Here is a 17,600-nt window from a genome sequence, read left to right as displayed (position 1 = left end):
TCCCCGGGGAGACCCCCAACCCCCCCCCGGAGGGACCCCCAACCCCCCCCCCGGGGGACACCAAAACCACCCACAGAGACCCCCAAAATCTGCCCCGGGGAGACCCCAACCCCCCCCCCGACCCCCGGAGGGACCCCAAAAAATACCCCGGAGGACCCCAAAAATGCACCCGCCGGACCCCCAAACCCCCCCCCCCGGGGACCCCCAACCCCCCCGGAGGGACCCCAAAATGGACTCGGAGACCCCAAAACCACCTACAGAGACCCCCAAAATTTGCCCCGGGGACCCCCCAACCCCCCCCCCCGGGGGACCCCAAAATCTGCCCCGGGGACTCCAAAACCCCTTCGGGGACCCCCAACCCCCCCCCGGAGGGACCCCCAAACCCCCCCCCGGGACCCCAAAACCCCCCACAGAGACCCCCAAAATCTGCCCCGGGGACCCCGCCCCCCTCCCGCCCCCGCCCCCCGCCTGGCCACGCCCCTCCTCGCCTCCCGGCCCCGCCCCCCCCCCCGCAGGTGACGTCAGGGGAGGCGGAGTTCAACGTCAGCCTGGAGGCGGTGGCGGCCGCGGTGGGCGTGGCCCCGCTCGAGCTGCGGGGGGAGGAGCTGCGATTGGCCGTCGCCGTCATCAGTGACACTGGTGGGGGCGGGGCCGAGGGGCGGGGACGGGGCCTGGAGTGGGCGGGGCCGGGGCTGAGGTGGGGTGGGTGGGGAAGGGCGGGGCCACAGGAGTGGGCGTGGTCAGAGCGGGCTAGGAGGGGCGGGTGGGGCCATGGGGGCGTGGTCAGAGCAGGCTGGGCGGGGCTGGGCGGGGTGGGCGTGACCATAGGGGGCGGGGCAATAGCAAGGAAAGGCGGGGCGGGGCAGGTTAGGCGAGGCCACAGAGGGGCGTGGTCAGAGCGGGGTGGGCGGGGCTTGGGCAGTGAGGGCGGGGCGTGGAGGGAGTTACCATAGATGGGCGTGGCCACAGCCCGTAGATGGGTGGGGCCGGGCGGGTTAGGGTGGGGTGGGCGTGGCCATGGAGGGGCGTGGCTCGATCGGGGTGGGCGGAGCTGAGCCAAAGGGTTGGGCCTGGCCATGAGGGGGTGTGGCCAGAACGGGGGTGAGGGTGGGACTGGGCGGGGCGGGCGTGGTCATAGAGAGGCGTGGCCAGAGCGGGGTGGGTGGGGCTGAGCAGGTGAGGGCGGGGCGGGGTGGGCGTGGCCATAAGGGGGCGTGACCAGACCGGGGTGGGCGGGGCTGGGGTGGGGGTGGGCGGGGCCGTAGAGGGGCGTGGTCAGGGCGGGGGTGGACGGGGCTTGGGCAGCGAGGGCGGGGCAGGGCGCGGCTCTGCTCCCTCCCTCTCCCCCCCCCCCCATTTTTCTGACGTCATTGGGCGTGTCCAGGGGGGGAGGCGGTGCGGCAGGAGGTGGGGGTGAAGCTGGTGACGTCACCCTGGGCGCTGGACCTCAGCCCCTCCCCCCGCTTCTTCCTCCCGGGGGCGCCGTATCTGCTGCGGGTGAGGGGGGGGGCGGGGCCTCGGAGGGGGGCGGGGCCTCGGAGGGGGGCGGGGCCTGCTGACCAGCCCCTCCCCTCCCCCCCCGTCCCCATTCCAGGGCCACGTGCGCGACGCGGGGGGCGACCCCGCCCCCGGGGTGGAGGTGCGGGTGGGGGTGGGGGTGAGCGGGGCCGCCCCTCCCCCCCCCCTGCGGCTGCGCGCGGACCTCCGCGGGGACATCGCGGTCCCCATCAACGTCCCCTCCGCCGCCACAGCGCTGAACCTGAGCGTGAGCGGGGGGGGGGGAGGGGGGGGAGGGGGGGGACGTGGGGGGACATTGGGGACATGGGGGGACATGGGGACATGGGGGGATGTGGGGAGAAATGGGGGGACATGGGGGGATGTGGGGGGACATTGGGGACATGGGGGACATTGGGGACATGGGGGGACATGGGGAGACATGGGGGGACGTGGGGGGATGTGGGGGGACATGGGGGGACATGGGGGGATGTGGGGGGCGTGGGGGGACGTGGGGACATTGGGGACATTGTGGACATGGGGGGGACATGGGGTGACATTGGGGACATGGGGGGATGTGGGGGGACGTGGGGAGAAATGGGGGGACATTGGGGGACGTGGGGACATGGGGGGACGTGGGGGGACGTGGGGGGACGTGGGGGGACATATGGGGACATTGGGGACATGGGGGGACGTGGGGGGATGTGGGGGGACGTGGCAACATTGGGGACATGGGGGGGATGTGGGGAGAAATGGGGGGACATGTGGGGGGACGTGGGGGGACATGGGGAGACATGGGGGGACGTGGGGGGACGGGGGGGACGGGGGGGACATTGGGGACATGGGGACATGGGGGGACGTGGGGAGAAATTGGGGGGACATGTGGGGGGACGTGGGGGGACATGGGGGGACTTGGGGGGACGGGGGGGGATGTGGGGGGACATTGGGGACATGGGGGGGACATGGGGACACGTGGGGGGACGTGGGGACATTGGGGACATGGGGGGGACATGGGGACACGTGGGGTGGACATTGGGGACATGGGGGGACGTGGGGGACATGGGGGGGACAGGGGGACATGGGGACACACATGGGGGGACATGGGGGACATGGGGACGTGGGGACATGGGGGGACGTGGGGGGATGTGGGGGGACGTGGGGACATTGGGACACATGGGGGGGATATGGGGACATGGGGACACGTGGGGGGGACATGGGGGGACGTGGGGGGGGGGACAGGGGCACACGGGGGGGCACATGGGGACAGGGCCCCCCCCGGTGACTCCCCCCCCCCCCCCGTGTCCCCTCGGGCGCAGGTGACAGTGGCCCCCGGGGGGTCCCCCCCCGCGCGGGGGCGGCTGTGGGTGACGGCGCTGTCCCCCGTCGGGGGGCGCTTCCTGCGGGTGGGGGCGCCGGGGGGGGCGCTGCGCCCCGGGGAGCTGCTGCGGCTGCACCTGCGCCATGGGGGGCCCCCCCCTGACCCCCACACCTACCACCTGCTGGTGAGAGGCCCCCGCTGGGAGCACTGGGAGCACTGGGAGGCACTGGGAGGCACTGGGAGCACTGGGAGCACTGGGAGGCACTGGGAACCACTGGGAGGCACTGAGAGGCACTGAGAGCCACTGGGAGCACTGGGAGGCACTGGGAGCCACTGGGAACCACTGGGAGGCACTGGGAGGCACTGGGAGCCACTGGGAGCAACTGGGAGCCACTGGGAGCCACTGGGAGCACTGGGAGCCACTGGGAGGCACTGGGAGGCACTGGGAGCCCACTGGGAGCCACTGGGAGCCACTGGGAACGACTGGGAGCAACTGAGAGCCACTGGGAGGCACTGGGAGCCACTGGGAGCCACTGGGAACCACTGGGAACCACTGGGAGGCACTGGGAGGCACTGGGAGCCCACTGGGAACCACTGGGAGCCACTGGGAACCACTGGGAACCACTGGGAATCACAGGGAGGCACTGGGAGGCACTGGGAGCCACTGAGAGGCACTGGGAGCACTGGGAGGCACTGGGAGGCACTGGGAACCACTGGGAGGCACTGGGAGGCACTGGGAGCACTGGGAGGCACTGGGAGGCACTGGGAACCACTGGGAGGCACTGGGAGGCACTGGGAACCACTGGGAACCACTGGGAACCACTGGGAGGCACTGGGAGGCACTGGGAGCCACTGGGAGCAACTGGGAGCCACTGGGAGCCACTGGGAGGCACTGGGAGCAACTGGGAGGCACTGGGAGCACTGGGAGCACTGGGAGCACTGGGAGGCACTGGGAGCCACTGGGAGCAACTGGGAGCCACTGAGAGCCGCTGGGAGGCACTGGGAGGCACTGGGAACCACTGGGAACCACTGGGAGGCACTGGGAGCCACTGGGAGGCACTGGGAGGCACTGGGAATCACTGGGAGCACTGGGAACCACTGGGAGCCACTGGGAGCACTGGGAGCCACTGGGAGCCACTGGGAGGCACTGGGAACCACTGGGAGGCACTGGGAGGCACTGGGAGCCACTGGGAGGCACTGGGAGGCACTGGGAGCAACTGGGAGGCACTGGGAGGCACTGGGAACCACTGAGAGGCACTGGGAGCAACTGGGAGGCACTGGGAGCCACTGAGAGGCACTGGGAGCCACTGGGAGCACTGGGAGGCACTGGGAGGCACTGGGAACCACTGAGAGGCACTGGGAGGCACTGGGAGCACTGGGAGGCACTGGGAACCACTGGGAGGCACTGGGAGGCACTGGGAGCACTGGGAGGCACTGGGAACCACTGGGAGGCACTGGGAGCCACTGGGAGCAACCGGGAGCCACTGGGAGCACTGGGAGCCACTGGGAGCAACTGGGAGCCACTGGGAGCCACTGGGAGGCACTGGGAGGCACTGGGAGCCACTGGGAGCAACTGGGAGCCACTGGGAGCAACTGGGAGCAACTGAGAGCCACTGGGAGGCACTGGGAGGCACTGGGAACCACTGGGAACCACTGGGACGCACTGGGAGGCACTGGGAACCACTGGGAGGCACTGGGAGGCACTGAGAGCCCACTGGGAACCACTGGGAGCCACTGGGAGCCACTGGGAGGCACTGGGAGGCACTGGGAGCAACTGGGAGGCACTGGGAGCCACTGGGAGCCACTGGGAGAACTGGGAGGCACTGGGAGGCACTGGGAGCCACTGGGAGCCACTGGGAACCACTGGGAGCCACTGGGAGCACTGGGAGGCACTGGGAACCACTGGGAGGCACTGGGAGCCACTGGGAGGCACTGGGAGGCACTGGGAGCCACTGGGAACCACTGGGACGCACTGGGAGGCACTGGGAACCACTGGGAGGCACTGGGAGGCACTGAGAGCCCACTGGGAACCACTGGGAGGCACTGGGAGGCACTGAGAGGCACTGGGAGGCACTGGGAACCACTGGGAGCACTGGGAGGCACTGAGAGCCCACTGGGAACCACTGGGAGCCACTGGGAGAACTGGGAGGCACTGGGAGGCACTGGGAATCACTGGGAGCACTGGGAACCACTGGGAGCCACTGGGAGCACTGGGAGCCACTGGGAGGCACTGGGAGGCACTGGGAGGCACTGGGAGCACTGGGAGGCACTGGGAACCACTGAGAGGCACTGGGAGCAACTGGGAGGCACTGGGAGCCACTGAGAGGCACTGGGAGCCACTGGGAGCACTGGGAGGCACTGGGAGGCACTGGGAACCACTGGGAGGCACTGGGAGGCACTGGGAGCCCACTGGGAGCCACTGGGAGGCACTGGGAGCCACTGGGAGCACTGGGAGGCACTGGGAGGCACTGGGAACCACTGGGAGGCACTGGGAGCCACTGGGAGCAACCGGGAGCCACTGGGAGCACTGGGAGGCACTGGGAGGCACTGGGAACCACTGGGAGGCACTGGGAGGCACTGGGAGCACTGGGAGGCACTGGGAGGCACTGGGAGCCACTGGGAGCACTGAGAGGCACTGGGAACCACTGGGAGGCACTGGGAGCCACTGGGAGCAACCGGGAGCCACTGGGAGCACTGGGAGGCACTGGGAGGCACTGGGAACCACTGGGAGGCACTGGGAGGCACTGGGAGCACTGGGAGGCACTGGGAGGCACTGGGAGGCACTGGGAGCACTGGGAGGCACTGGGAACCACTGGGAGGCACTGGGAGGCACTGGGAGGCACTGGGAACCACTGGGAGCAACTGGGAGGCACTGGGAGCCCACTGGGAGCCACTGGGAGGCACTGGGAGCCACTGGGAGCACTGGGAGGCACTGGGAGGCACTGGGAACCACTGGGAGGCACTGGGAGCCACTGGGAGCAACCGGGAGCCACTGGGAGCACTGGGAGGCACTGGGAGGCACTGGGAGGCACTGGGAGCCACTGGGAACCACTGGGAGCAACTGGGAGGCACTGGGAGGCACTGGGAGCCACTGGGAGGCACTGGGAACGACTGGGAGCAACTGGGAGGCACTGGGAGCAACTGGGAGGCACTGGGAGGCACTGGGAACCACTGGGAGGCACTGGGAGGCACTGGGAGCCACTGGGAGGCACTGGGAACCACTGGGAGCAACTGGGAGGCACTGGGAGGCACTGGGAACCACTGGGAGGCACTGGGAGCCACTGGGAGCCACTGGGAGCCACTGGGAACCACTGGGAGGCACTGGGAGCCCACTGGGAGGCACTGGGAACCACTGGGAGCAACTGGGAACCACTGGGAGCCCACTGGGACCCCACTGGGAGGCACTGGGAGCCACTGGGACACACTGGGACCCACTGGGTCATGTGACACCCCCCCCCCCCGTGACACGCCCCTTCTGGTGCACGTGTGTCACAGGTCACATGTTGTGTGTTGTGTGTTGTGTGTCACGTGTGACGTGTTGTGTGTCACGTGTCACATGTCGCGTGTGTTCTGCGTCACGGTGACGTGTCGCGTGTGGCGTGTCATGGCTCACGTGTTGTGTGTTGTGTGGCACATTGTGTGTCACAGGAAGGTGTCGCCTCCCCCACATGTTGCGTGTCACTGCGTGTCCTGTTGCGTGTTGTATGTGTGCGTGACGTGTTGCGTGTCACAGAAGGTGTCACCTCCCCCCGCGTGTTGCGTGTCACCGCGTGTGCGCGTGTCGCATTGCGTGTCACAGTTGTCACCTCCCCCCACGTGTTGTGCGTCACTGCGTGTGCTGTGTGCGCATGTCCTGTTGCGTGTTCTATGTGCGCGTGACATGTTGCGTGTCACAGAACATGTCGCCTCCCCCCCCACGTTGCGTGTCACCGCGTGTGCTGTGTGCGCGTGACATGTTGTGTGTCACAGGAATGTGTCACCTCCCCCCGCACGTTGCGTGTCACTGTGTGTGTGTGTGACGTGTTGCGTGTCACAGAACATGTCGCCTCCCCTGCACGTTGCGTGTCATTGCGTGTGCTGTGTGTGCGTGTCCTGTTGCGTGTTGTCTGTTCGCGTGACATGTTGCATGTCACAGAAGTTGTCACCTCCCCCCACGCGCTGCGTGTCACCGCGTGTGCTGTGTGCGCGTGTCCTGTTGCGTGTTGTATGTGTGCGTGACATGTTGCGTGTCACAGAAGGTGTCACCTCCCCCCCCACGTTGCGTGTCACCGCGTGTGCTGTGTGCGCGTGTTGTGTTGCGTGTCACAGAACATATCACCTCCCCCGCACGTTGCGTGTCACTGCGTGTGCTGTGTGTGTAATGCGTTGTGTGTCACAGAAGGTGTCACCTCCCCCCGCGCGCTGTGTGTCACCGCGTGTGTTGTGTGTGCGTGACATGTTGTGTGTCACAGGAATGTGTCACCTCCCCCTGCACGTTGCGTGTCACCACGTGTGCTGTGTGTGCGTGTGTCCCGTTGCATGTCACAGAAGGTGTCACCTCCCCCGCACGTTGCGTGTCACCACGTGTGCGCGTGTCGCGTTGCGTGTCACAGAACATATCACCTCCCCCCACACGTTGCGTGTCACTGCGTGTGTGTGTGCGTGACATGTTGTGTGTCACAGGAATGTGTCACCTCCCCCCGCACGTTGCGTGTCACCACGTGTGCGCGTGTCGCGTTGCGTGTCACAGTTGTCACCTCCCCCACACGTTGCGTGTCACCGCGTGTGCTGTGTGCGCGTGTCGCGTTGTGTGTCACAGAACATATCACCTCCCCCCACGTGTTGCGTGTCACTGCGTGTGTGTGTAATGCGTTGTGTGTCACAGGAAGGTGTCACCTTCCCCACACGTTGCGTGTCACCGCGTGTGCGCGTGTCGCGTTGCGTGTCACAGAACATATCACCTCCCCCCCCGTGTTGCGTGTCACCGCGTGTGCTGTGCGCGCGGCGGTGCGTGAGGCGGAGGCGGCGGCTGTCCCCGCAGGCGGTGGCGCGGGGGCGTTTGGTGGCCGCCCGGGGGGTGCGCCGGGGGACGGTGACGGAGGTGACGCTGACGGTGACGGCGGCCATGGCCCCGCGCCTGCGCCTGGTGGCCTTCTTCCGGGCCGGGGGGCAACTGGTGGCCGACAGCTGCGTGGTGCCCGTGCTGAGCTCCTGCCACAGCCAGGTGGGGGCACTGGGGGCACTGGGGGGCACTGGGGGGCACTGGGGGGCACTGGGAGGGACGTGGGGGCGGGGGGAGGACTGGGGGGACTGGGAGCAGTGGGAGCACTGGGGGCACTGGGGGGCACTGGGGGGCACTGGGGGGACTGGGAGCACTGGGGGGACTGGGAGCAGTGGGAGCGCTGGGAGGACTGGGAGGAATGGGGGCACTGGGGGCACTGGGGGGCACTGGGAGGCACTGGGGGGCACTGGGAGGGACGTGGGGGCGGGGGGAGGACTGGGGGGACTGGGAGCAGTGGGAGCACTGGGGGCACTGGGGGGCACTGAGGGCACTGGGGGGACTGGGAGCACTGGGGGGACTGGGAGCAGTGGGAGCGCTGGGAGGACTGGGAGGAATGGGGGCACTGGGGGCACTGGGGGGCACTGGGAGGCACTGGGGGGCACTGGGAGGGACGTGGGGGCGGGGGGAGGACTGGGGGGACTGGGGGCACTGGGGGGACTGGGAGCACTGGGGGCACTGGGGGGCACTGTGGGCACTGGGGGGACTGGGAGCACTGGGGGGACTGGGAGCAGTGGGAGCGCTGGGAGGACTGGGAGGAATGGGGGCACTGGGAGCACTGGGGGGCACTGGGGGCACTGGGGGGCACTGGGAGGGACGTGGGGGCGGGGGGAGGACTGGGGGCACTGGGGGCACTGGGGGGACTGGGAGCACTGTGGGACTGGGAGCAGTGGGAGCACTGGGGGCACTGGGGGCACTGGGGGCACTGGGAGGGACGTGGGGGCTGGGGGAGGACTGGGGGCACTGGGGGGACTGGGGGCACTGGGAGCAGTGGGAGCACTGGGGGCACTGGGGGGCACTGGGGGGCACTGGGAGGGACGTGGGGGTGGGGGGAGGACTGGGGGCACTGGGGGGACTGGGGGGATTGGGAGCAGTGGGAGCACTGGGGACACTGGGGGGCACTGGGGGCACTGGGGGGCACTGGGAGCACTGGGGGACTGGGCTCACTGGGGGCACTGGGGGCACTGGGGGGCACTGGGGGGCACTGGGAGGGACGTGGGGGCGGGGGGAGGACTGGGGGGACTGGGGGCACTGGGGGGACTGGGAGCACTGGGGGCACTGGGGGGCACTGGGGGCACTGGGAGGCACTGGGGGGCACTGGGAGGGACGTGGGGGCGGGGGGAGGACTGGGGGCACTGGGGGGACTGGGGGCACTGGGAGCAGTGGGAGCACTGGGGACACTGGGGGGCACTGGGGGCACTGGGGAGCACTGGGAGGGACATGGGGGCGGGGGGAGGACTGGGGGCACTGGGGGGACTGGGGGCACTGGGAGCAGTGGGAGCACTGGGGACACTGGGGGGCACTGGGGGCACTGGGGGGCACTGGGGGGCACTGGGAAGGACGTGGGGGCGGGGGGAGGACTGGGGGCACTGGAAGGACTGGGGGCACTGGGAGCAGTGGGAGCACTGGGGACACTGGGGGGCACTGGGGGCAATGGGGGGGCACTGGGAGGGACGTGGGGGCAGGGGGAGGACTGGGGGGACTGGGAGCACTGGGGGGACTGGGGGCTCAGGGGGCACTGGGAGCAGTAGGAGGGCACCGGGAGGGCACTGGGCTCACTGGGAAGGCACTGGGCTCACTGGGAGGGCACTGGGAGGGCACTGGGAGGGCACTGGGCGCACTGGGCTCACTGGGAGGGCACTGGGCTCACTGGGAGCACTGGGCTCACTGGGCGCACTGGGCTCACTGGGAGGGCACTGGGCTCACTGGGCGCACTGGGAGGGCACTGGGCTCACTGGGACGGCACTGGGCTCACTGGGAGGGCACTGGGCTCACTGGGCGCACTGGGGTCACTGGGAGGGCACTGGGAGGGCACTGGGCACACTGGGCTCACTGGGAGGGCACTGGGCCCACTGGGAGGGCACTGGGAGGGCACTGGGCTCACTGGGAGGGCACTGGGCTCACTGGGCGCACTGGGCCCACTGGGAGGGCACTGGGCTCACTGGGCTCACTGGGCGCACTGGGAGGGCACTGGAAGGGCACTGGGAGGGCACTGGGCTCACTGTGCTCACTGGGCGCACTGGGCTCACTGGGAGGGCACTGGGAGGGCACTGGGCTCACTGGGCTCACTGGGGTCACCGGGCGCACTGGGAGGGCACTGGGCTCACTGGGAGGGCACTGGGCACACTGGGCGCACTGGGAGGGCACTGGGTGCACTGGGCTCACTGGGAGGGCACTGGGAGGGCACTGGGCTCACTGGGCGCACTGGGAGGGCACTGGGAGGGCACTGGGCTCACTGGGCTCACTGGGAGGGCACTGGGCTCACTGGGCGCACTGGGTGCACTGGGCTCACTGGGAGGGCACTGGGAGGGCACTGGGCTCACTGGGCGCACTGGGGTCACCGGGCGCACTGGGAGGGCACTGGGCTCACTGGGAGGGCACTGGGCGCACTGGGCGCACTGGGAGGGCACTGGGCGGGCACTGGGAGGGCACTGGGCGCACTGGGCGCACTGGGCTCACTGGGAGGGCACTGGGAGGGCACTGGGCTCACTGGGCGCACTGGGCCCACTGGGCGCACTGGGTGCACTGGGAGGGCACTGGGCGCACTGGGCTCACTGGGCTCACTGGGAGGGCACTGGGAGGGCACTGGGAGGGCACTGGGTGCACTGGGAGGGCACTGGGCGCACTGGGAGGGCACTGGGCTCACTGGGCGCACTGGGCTCACTGGGAGGGCACTGGGAGGGCACTGGGAGGGCACTGGGTGCACTGGGAGGGCACTGGGCGCACTGGGAGGGCACTGGGCTCACTGGGCGCACTGGGAGGGCACTGGGCGCACTGGGCTCACTGGGAGGGCACTGGGAGGGCACTGGGAGGGCACTGGGCGCACTGGGAGGGCACTGGGCGGGCACTGGGAGGGCACTGGGCTCACTGGGCGCACTGGGCCCACTGGGAGGGCACTGGGAGGGCACTGGGCTCACTGGGAGCACTGGGCGCACTGGGCTCACTGGGCTCACTGGGCGCACTGGGCTCACTGGGAGGGCACTGGGCTCACTGGGCTCACTGGGCGCACTGGGAGGGCACTGGGCTCACTGGGAGCACCGGGCTCACTGGGCTCACTGGGCTCACTGGGAGGGCACTGGGAGGGCACTGGGCTCACTGGGCGCACTGGGAGGGCACTGGGAGGGCACTGGGAGGGCACTGGGCTCACTGGGAGGGCACTGGGCTCACTGGGCGCACTGGGAGGGCACTGGGCTCACTGGGAGGGCACTGGGCTCACTGGGCGCACTGGGAGGGCACTGGGCTCACTGGGAGGGCACTGGGCTCACTGGGCGCACTGGGAGGGCACTGGGCTCACTGGGAGGGCACTGGGCTCACTGGGCGCACTGGGAGGGCACTGGGAGGGCACTGGGCTCACTGGGAGGGCCCTGGGCTCACTGGGCTCACTGGGAGGGCACTGGGCTCACTGGGCGCACTGGGAGGGCACTGGGCTCACTGGGAGGGCACTGGGCTCACTGGGCGCACTGGGAGGGCACTGGGCTCACTGGGAGGGCACTGGGCTCACTGGGCGCACTGGGAGGGCACTGGGCTCACTGGGAGGGCACTGGGCTCACTGGGCTCACTGGGCTCACTGGGCTCACTGGGCTCACTGGGCGCAGCGGGCGGTGCTGACTGGGGGGGGGGGGGGCAGGTGCGGGTGGGGGTGGGGCGCCGGGGGGGCCCCCTGCGCCCGCAGACGCCGCTGCCGCTGACGGTGACGGTGGCCGTGCCGGGGGGGGCCGTGGCCACCGTAGCCCTGGGGGCCACCGACGCCGCCCTGCTGGAGCTGGAGCCGGAGGGGCCACCGCACCGCCTGCGCCCCCCCCAGGTCACCCCCCCCCCCCCCCAATCCGGGACACCCCAAAACCTGACCCCACCCCCACCCCCAAACCCGGGACCCCAAATTCTGGGATTCTCCTAAATTTGGGAGCCCCCACCCCTAAATTTGGAAGCCCAAATTCTGTCACCCCCCCCCAAATTCTGGGACCCCCCCCTAAATTTGGGACCCCCCCCTAAATTTGGGACCCCCCCAAATCTGGGACCCCCCCAAACCTGGGACCCCAAATTCTGTGACCCCCCCCCAAAACCTGGGACCCCCCCAAACCTGGGACCCCCCCTAAATTTGGGATCCCCCTCAATCTGGGACCCCCCCCAAACCCGGGACCCCAAATTCTGGGATTCTCCTAAATTTGGGAGCCCCCACCCCTAAATTTGGAAGCCCAAATTCTGCGACCACCCCCCCCCTAAACCTGGGACCCCCCTAAATTTGGGACCCCCCCTAAATTTGGGACCCCCCCAAATCTGGGACCCCCCCCCAAACCTGGGACCCCCCTAAATTTGGGACACCAAATTCTGGGACCCCCCCCTAAATTTGGGACCCCCACTAAATTTGGGACCCCCTTAAATCTGGGCCCCCCCCCCCCAAACCCAGGACCCCAAATTCTGGGATCCTCCTAAATTTGCGAGCCCCCACCCCTAAATTTGGGACCCCAAATTCTGGGACCCCCCCCCAAACCTGGACCCCCCCTAAATTTGGGACCCCCCTAAATATGGGACGCCCCTAAATCTGGGACCCCCCCCTAAATTTGGGACCCCCTAAATTTGGGATCCCAAATTATGGGACCCCCCTAAACCTGGGACCCCCCCCTAAATTTGGGACCCCCCCCTAAATTTGGGACCCCACTAAATTCTGGGACCCCCCTAAATCTGGGACCCCCCCTGTAAATTTGGGACCCCAAATTCTGGGACCCCCCTAAACCTGGGACCCCCCCCTAAATTTGGGACCCCAAATTCTGGGACCCCCCTCCCAAACCTGGGACTGCCCCCTAAATCTGGGACCCCCCCCCCTAAATTTGGGACCCCAAATTCTGGGACCCCCCCCAAACGTGGGGCCCCCCCCTAAATTTGGGACCCCCCCCTAAATTTGGGATCCCAAATTATGGGACGCCCCTAAATTTGGGACCCCCCCCTAAATTTGGGACCCCACTAAATTCTGGGACCCCCCTAAACCTGGGACCCCCCCCTAAATTTGGGACCCCCCCCTAAATTTGGGACCCCACTAAATTCTGGGAACCCCCCCTAAATTTGGGACCCCCCCCTAAATTTGGGACCCCAAATTCTGGGACCCCCCCAAACCCGCCCCCCCCCCCCAATATTGAGTCCCCCCCCCCCAAACCTGCGACACCCCCAAACTCCAGAACCCCCAAAAACGCGGGGGGGGGGGGAAGGGAATGTCCCCCCAAAACCAGGACCCCCCCCCGGACCTCGAGCACCCCCAAACCCCCCCCCGGGGACCTCCCCCCGAGGGCCCCCCCCAAATCCCCCCCAAAATCCCCCCAAACCAGTGACAACCCCCCACCAGCGCTCCCCCAAACATCCCCCTTGCGGGGGGGACACCCCCCCCCCCCCCATTTCTGGGGACACCGCGGGGGGACGGGGGGTGACCCTCCCCCCCCCCCCCCCCCCCCTCAGGTGGAGGCGGTTTTGGGGAGCAGTGATTTGGGGTGTGGCCCCGGGGGGGGCCCCGACACCGAGAGCATCTTCAGGGACGCCGGGCTGGTGCTGGGGGGGGGGGGGAGCCCCCCCCGGGGCCGCGTGAGTGGGGGGGGAGGGGGGGGGGGGGGGGGACATAGGGGGACATTGGGGACGTGGGGGGACGTGGGGGGATGTGGGGGGATGTGGTGGGGGACATGGGGACATATGGGGACATGGGGGGACATGGGGGGACATTGGGGGGACGTGGGGGACATATGGGGACATGGGGGGATGTGGGGGGACATGGGGGGGACAGGGGGACATATGGGGACATGGGGACATTGGGGGACATTGGGGACGTGGGGGGACATGGGGGGACGTGGGGGGACATATGGGGACATTGGGGGACATATGGGGACGTGGGGGGATGTGGGGGGGGACATGGGGACATATGGGGACATGGGGACATTGGGGACGTGAAGGGATGTGGGACATGGGGGGGGACACGGGGGGACGTGGGGGGATGTGGGGGGATGGGGGGGTATGGGGGGACAGGGGGACATGGGGGGACACACATGGGGCACATGGGGGACATGGGGACGTGGGGACATGGGGGGGGACACGGGGGGACGTGGGGGGACGTGGGGACATATGGGGACACGGGGACATGGGGGGACATATGGGGACATGGGGGGACACGGGGGGGACACGGGGGACATGGGGACATGGGGACATGGGGACATGGGGGGACGTGGGGGGGACACGGGGGGATATGGGGACATGGGGACATTGGGGGACGTGGGGGACACGGGGGGCCTGGGGGGGCCGGGGGGCACAGGGGCCGTCGGGTGGCCCTGTGACAGGGCTGTCCCCGCTGTCCCCAGCCCCCGGCTGTCCCCCTGTCCCCCCCCGCCCCTCCCGCAGCCTTCTGGAGCCACTGCAGAGCGGTGAGTGCCACCGCGTCCCCCTGTCCCCCATGTCCCCCCCTCCCCCCCCCGGCCGTGGGGTCACCCGTGTCCCCATAGTGCCACCTCCATCCCCACGGTGTCCCCGCGGCGTCACCCCTGTCCCCATCCGTGTCCCTCAGCCCTGGACATGACATCACCCGTGTCCCCGCGTGTCCCCACGGTGTCACCTCTGTCCCTTTATGCATCTCGGAGCCACCTGGGTGGTGTCACCTCTGTCCCCAAACTGTCACCCCTGCGTCCCCAGTGTCACCCCGTCCCCCCAGTGTCACCCCCGTCCCCAAACTGTCACCCCGTGTCTCCACGCTGTCACCTCTGTCCCCATACGTGTCCTTCATATGGTGTCCCCCCGGTCCCCATCGTGTCCCCCCTGTCCCCACGGTGTCCCCCATGTCCGCAGGTGTCCCCACAGTGTCACCCATGTGTCCCTACGTTGTCACCTGTGTGCCCATGCTGTCACCCACACATCCCCACAGTGTCCCCCATGTCCCCATAGCGCCACCCATGTCCCCAGATAGTGTCACCCCCACGTCCCCACGGTGTCCCCCATGTCCCCATAGCGCCACCCATGTCCCCATAGTGTCACCCACACGTCCCCACGATGTCACCCCCATGTCCGCACGGTGTCCCCCATGTCCCCATAGTGTCACCCCCACGTCCCCACGGTGTCCCCCATGTCCCCATAGTGCCACCCACGTCCCATAGTGTCCCCCCCACGTCCCCACGGTGTCCCCCATGTCCCATAGTGCCACCCATGTCCCCAGATAGCACCACCCATGTCCCCACGGTGTCCCCCACGTCCCCATAGTGCCACCCATGTCCCCAGATAGTGTCACCCCCACGTCCCCACGGTGTCCCCCATGTCCCCACGGTGTCCCCCGTGTCCCCCATATCCCAGATAGTGTCACCCCCATGTCACCATATAGTGTCCCCCATGTCCAGATAGTGCCACCCATGTCCCCACGGTGTCCCCCATGTCCCCATAGTGCCACCCACACGTCCCCACGATGTCACCCCCATGTCCCCACGGTGTCCCCCATGTCCCCATAGTGCCACCCACACGTCCCCACGATGTCACCCCCATGTCCCCACGGTGTCCCCCATGTCCCCATAGTGCCACCCATGTCCCAGATAGTGTCACCCCCACGTCCCCATGGTGTCTCCCATGTCCCCACGGTGTCCCCATGTCCCCATAGTGCCACCCATGTCCCCAGATAGTGTCCCCCATGTCCCCATAGTGTCACCCCCACGTCCCCACGGTGTCACCCCCACGTCCCCACGGTGTCCCCCATGTCCCCATAGCGCCACCCATGTCCCCAGATAGTGTCCCCCCCCACGTCCCCACAGTGTCCCCCGTGTCCCCATATAGTGTCCCCCCATGTCCCCATAGTGCCACCCACATGTCCCCACGGTGTCACCCCCACGTCCCCAGATAGTGTCACCCCCACGTCCCCATAGCGCCACCCATGTCCCCATATAGTGTCCCCCCCACGTCCCCACGGTGTCCCCAACGCCCCCCCCCCCCCTGCTGTGTGTGTCCCCCCCCGGGTCTCTCCCTCCCGGTGACCTGTCCCCATCCCCCCTCCCCCTCCCCCAGGGGTGGCCGGGGGGGTGAGACGCCGGTGGGGCGCTGCTGCCGGGACGGGGCGGTGGCACTGCCGCTGCGGGTGACGTGTCCCCGGCGCGGGCGGAGGGTGCCGGTGGCCGGGGGGTGTCGGGCGGCCTTCCTGCGCTGCTGCCGGCGGGCGCGGGCACGGCGAGCCCGGGGGGGGACAGCGGGGGTGGCACGAGGTGAGGGGGCGTGGGGGGCGTGGGGGGCGTGGGGGGGTATGGGGGGGCGTGGGGGTCATGGGGGTCATGGGGGTCATGGGGGGGGATGGGGGTCATGGGGGTCATGGGGGGTCATGGGGGTCATGGGGGGCATAGGGGGGTATGGGGGGGCGTGGGGGGCATGGGGGGTATGGGGGGCGTGGGGGGGCATGGGGGGTATGGGGGGGCATGGGGGGGCATGGGGGGCACAAGGGGTCATGGGGGCATGGGGGGGCATGGGGGGTATGGGGGGGCATGGGGGGGCATGGGGGGCACAAGGGGGTCATGGGGGGCATGGGGGGGCATGGGGGGTATGGGGGGGCATGGGGGGCATGGGGGGCACAAGGGGTCATGGGGGGCATGGGGGGTATGGGGGGGCATGGGGGTCATGGGGGTCATGGGGGTCATGGGGGGCATGGGAGGTCATGGGTGTGTCATGGGGGGCCTTGGAGGTCATGGGGGGTCATGGGGGTTATTGGGGGGCACGAGGAGTCATGGGGGGTCATGGGGAGTCATGGGGGTCATGGGGGTCATGGTGGGTCATGGGGGGGCATGGGAGGTCATGGGGTGTGTCATGGGGGGTCATGGGGGTCATGGGGGTCATGGGGGTCATGGGGGGCCATGGGAGGTCATGGGGTGTGTCATGGGGGCCTTGGAGGTCATGGGGGGTCATGGGGGTTATTGGGGGGCACGAGGAGTCATGGGGGGTCATGGGGGGTCATGGGGGTCATGGGGGTCATGGTGGGTCATGGGGGGGCATGGGAGGTCATGGGGTGTGTCATGGGGGGTCATGGGGGTCATGGGGGTCATGGGGGTCATGGGGGGCATGGGAGGTCATGGGGTGTGTCATGGGGGGTCATGGGGGTCATGGGGTCATGGGGGTCATGGGGGGGCATGGGAGGTCATGGGGTGTGTCATGGGGGGTCATTGGTGGTCATGGGGGTCATGGGGGTCATGGGGGGTCATGGGGGGCATGGGGTGTGTCATGGGGGGCCTTGGAGGTCATGGGGGTCATGGGGGTCATTGGGGGCACGAGGAGTCATGGGGGTCATGGGGGGTCATGGGGGGACATTGGAGGTCATGGGGGGTCATGGGGTCATGGTGGGTCATGGGGGGGCATGGGGGTCATTGGAGGTCATGGGGGGTCATGGGGGGGCCTTGGGCGTCATGGGTGTCATGGGGGTCATGGGGGGTCATGGGGGTCATGGGGGTCATGGGGGTCTTGGGGGGTCATGGGGGTCATGGGGGGTCTTGGGGGTCATTGGGGGGCACGAGGGGTCATGGGGGGTCATGTCATGGGGGGTCA

General features: G+C 69.0%; 1 protein-coding gene across 1 annotated transcript; it reads left to right on the top strand.

The window, feature by feature from the left end:
- Positions 1–515: 515 nt before the first annotated feature.
- On the top strand, positions 516–16,312 carry LOC309684834 (complement C4-B-like; the record flags this gene model as incomplete). Its single annotated transcript, XM_082500687.1, has 7 exons — positions 516–702; positions 1,385–1,497; positions 1,595–1,765; positions 2,811–2,996; positions 7,833–8,015; positions 14,445–14,467; positions 16,083–16,312. Coding segments are annotated over 7 exons (1,093 nt in total), but the record flags the coding sequence as incomplete, so codon positions are not given.
- Between the last annotated feature and the right edge of the window lie 1,288 nt (positions 16,313–17,600).

The sequence above is a fragment of the Vanellus vanellus genome (assembly GCF_965231255.1).
Source record: "Vanellus vanellus genome assembly, contig: HAP1_SCAFFOLD_2136, whole genome shotgun sequence".
Lineage (NCBI taxonomy): Eukaryota > Metazoa > Chordata > Aves > Charadriiformes > Charadriidae > Vanellus > Vanellus vanellus.
This window is presented reverse-complemented; position numbering and strand designations above follow the sequence as displayed.